We start from the raw sequence: 3,478 nt of genomic DNA, 5'->3' as shown, positions 1-3,478 counted from the left end.
AGAGATTTCCTTTCTCTTAGAGGCATCCATTGACATCACCTATTATAGAGAAAGACTTTTATTATAAGTATGCTATCTAAAGTGTTACAACCGAAAATAGTTCTATATATATATATATATATATATATATATGCTTTACTTACATATTCTCTAAACCAACTACAGAATTCCTCTATATGCTGCTTTTGAATAACATCATCAGTCGCATGAAAAAGGAAACCAACCTTGATCTCCGCTATGTGTACACTATGTAGACAAATGTGTTAGTGTTAATCTAGAGTATTGTATTGGAATGCCGTTAAAGTACATGCAAGGACATATCACTTACTCGCGAAATGGGGTGATTTCTTCACAATTGAATAGCACATAATGATGTGCTTGGATCCATGAATTTTAATCTAGTGTAATGCTCACCACCGCACCCATGGATTCCTCAATATTTCATACAGGCCGATGGAATGTAGTTTCAACAGATTTAAAATAGCGTGAGCAGAATATTAAGCATTCCTTTGCTATATACCCTTTTGCAATGGAGTCTTTTGGATAAATTTTATTATGCACGTAAAACTTAAGTCTTGACAAGTACCTATTGGAAAACCCAAGATCAACAGCGGGAAATTTGTAAGCTAAACAAAACCAAATAGACTAAGTTAATATATGTGTTACCTCTCTATGGGATACATCCAACGATAATGAACTAGGCCAGCAACTTTGGCTTTGCAAGCTAAATGCATGACTAGATGTACCATCACTATAAAGAAAGAGGGAAGGAATATCCTTTCCAACTCACACAATTTCATTGCAATTCTCTTCTCAAGAGCCCCAAGTTCCTCCACATTTAGTACTTTGGAACATATTTCCCTAAAGAAACAAGATAAGTCAATTAAATTCCTACTCATTTCAGGGGGCAAGGATCCGCGTATTGCTATTGGAAAAAGTTGCTGCATTAAGATGTGATTATCATGGCTCTTCATCCCACTAATCTTGCGTTCTTTGAGTTTAATGCAACATGAGATGTTTGAAGAATATCCATCTGTCACTCTTTCATCTTTCAAAACTTGCTAAAAACCATCCTTTTCACTAGCATTCATATGATAGCAAGCATGTGGCATACGTGTCTGATCATTCCCAACCTTTTCCAAATAAAGTCCACTTCTTATAGCTATATCCTTTAAGTCTTGGTGTGCCTTCAAGTTATCCTTTGTCTTGCCATCCAAGTTCAACAATGTGCCAATTATATTATCGACTACATTCTTTTCAATGTGCATCACGTCAAGATTGTGACGCAACACATGGTCCTCCCAATAAGGCAAGGTGAAAAATATACTTCTCTTCTTCCACACAGTTAAGGCTTCCTCCCCTCTTTTTCTTTTATTTGTCAAATTAACTTTTTTCTTCTCAAACACATGATCGGCTATAGCATCCATTTGTAACATGATTTCCCCTCCGGATACTATAATAGGAGCTGATCTCATATCAACATGCCCATCAAATGATTTTTTTTGCTTACGAAATTTATGATCACTATCCAAGAATCACCTATGTCCAATGTAACTAAATTTCCTTCCATATCTTAACCAACAAGACTGACTATCATAGTTACAAGAGGGACATACAAGAGAACCTTTGGTACTCCAACTCGAGATATCACCATATGCAGGAAAATCATTTATGCATTTGGAGTGATTTTTTGGAAGACACATCAAACGTTTCTACTCCAACATCCCATAACTCCTTCAGTTCTTCTACTAGGGGTTGTAAGTACACATCTATATCGTTCCGGGGTGAAGTTGAACCGGGAATCAATAATGATAGCATGAAATAAGACCTTTTCATGCACATCCATGGAGGGAGATTGTATGGGATCAAAATGACAGGCCATGTACTACGAGTAGTACTCATATTTCCATACGGGTTGAATCCATTGGCTGCTAATCCAAGCCTTACATTACGAGACTCAAATTAGAACTCTATGTACTTAGAGTAAAATGATTTCCAAGCTTCAGAATCAGCAGGATGCCTCATTAACTCATGATTCACACGACCATTGGCATGACACTTCATATGATTGGCTATTTCAGGAGACATAAGTAGTCGCTTTAATCTTGGCTTTAAGGGGAACCACCGTAGGATCTTTGCAGCTTTCTTTTTTCTTCTCTTGGAGGAAGCATTAGTACTTTGTTGACCTTTAGACTCATTACCTTCCCATCTTGAAAGGTTACAGTTTGGACAAGCTTCAAGGTTGGCATTGTCCTTCCAATATAAAATACAATATTTAGGACAAACATGAATCTTCTCATAGCTCAAGCCCAGATCCTTAATAATCTTCTTAGCCTCATAAAAATCTTTTGGCAACTTAGCATTTGAAGGAAGAAAATCAAGCAAAAATTGTAGCAACATTGTAAATGATTTGTTGGTCCAACTATTAAGACACTTCATGTGGTACAAATGCACAATGGCTAACAATTTGCTAAAATGCTTACAACCTTTATAACAAGGTTGATTAGCATCTTCAAGCAATTTCATAAAATGAAGTGCATCTTCATTAGGACCTTCTACAGGACCTTCTGTGGGTTGGTGCACACTAGGGACTTCTTCCATTGGCCCAGATGCCATATCTTGTATGGGGAACATGTCATGCAACATGTCACGAAGATCGGCATACTCTATCGGGTTTTCTTGAACATGGCTATTAGGAATTTCAGTATAAGTCTTTGCAGACGATGATTCCCCATCAAAAATCCAAGGGTTATAACCCCTACAAATCCCTTTTAACACTAAGTGAGCTTGTACAACATCTATAGGCCACGAATTTGTATGCACGCATTTTTTTACACGGACATGAAATCGTTCCATCCCGGTGTGCATGGTTAGATGCAAAATTCAGAAATTGTTGGACTCCATCTAAATATTCTCACGACCTTCTATTGGTAATTTTCATCCAACTCTTATCCATTGCTATAAAGTGGTTTACAAGAAATACCTATAATGTGATTTCATGAAAACACAAACCAAGAGTTAACACACATTTCATTTGCACAATTTCACTTTTATTTAAGCAACAAATCATCTTTAATCATTCACTTTTGGCTATGTTCCTAATCAAACAATGAATATAAATGCATAGAGAAGTTATCAATACATTTGGTAACTATAACATTATTACTAGCAATATTCTTTAGGAATGGACATCTCTTTAAATATGCAATTCCATTTTAGCGTTCCACATGTAAAAAAGATAGAGAGAAGCCCTTAAAATGAATTAATCAAATGAAAACAACTCAACAACAATCATCTAATATTACATAAAACAGTCAACACTCCCAATATCAGCAAAAAACACCTTTTTACTCCATGCAAGCCACTTGCTTGCCCCAATTCAACAACCCACCACAAACAGACAGGGAGAAAAAGAGAGAGAGAGAGTACCTTAAGTCTTTCACCAACTTCACTTGCTTTGATCACACACACTTATAGC

The 3,478-nt window shown here is 36.4% G+C and overlaps 1 protein-coding gene across 1 annotated transcript; it reads right to left on the bottom strand.

Annotated features, from left to right (window-relative positions):
• Window positions 1-1,962: 1,962 nt before the first annotated feature.
• On the bottom strand, window positions 1,963-2,856 carry LOC142605919 (uncharacterized). The gene has a single exon (XM_075777344.1). The coding sequence runs from the start codon at window positions 2,854-2,856 to the stop codon at window positions 1,963-1,965; it is 894 nt and encodes a 297-aa protein (XP_075633459.1).
• Between the last annotated feature and the right edge of the window lie 622 nt (window positions 2,857-3,478).

The sequence above is a fragment of the Castanea sativa genome, chromosome 8, assembly GCF_040712315.1.
Source record: "Castanea sativa cultivar Marrone di Chiusa Pesio chromosome 8, ASM4071231v1".
NCBI classification, from domain to species: Eukaryota; Viridiplantae; Streptophyta; class Magnoliopsida; order Fagales; family Fagaceae; genus Castanea; species Castanea sativa.
The sequence above is the reverse complement of the archived record's forward strand: the minus strand, read 5'-3'. Positions and strand labels throughout refer to the sequence as shown.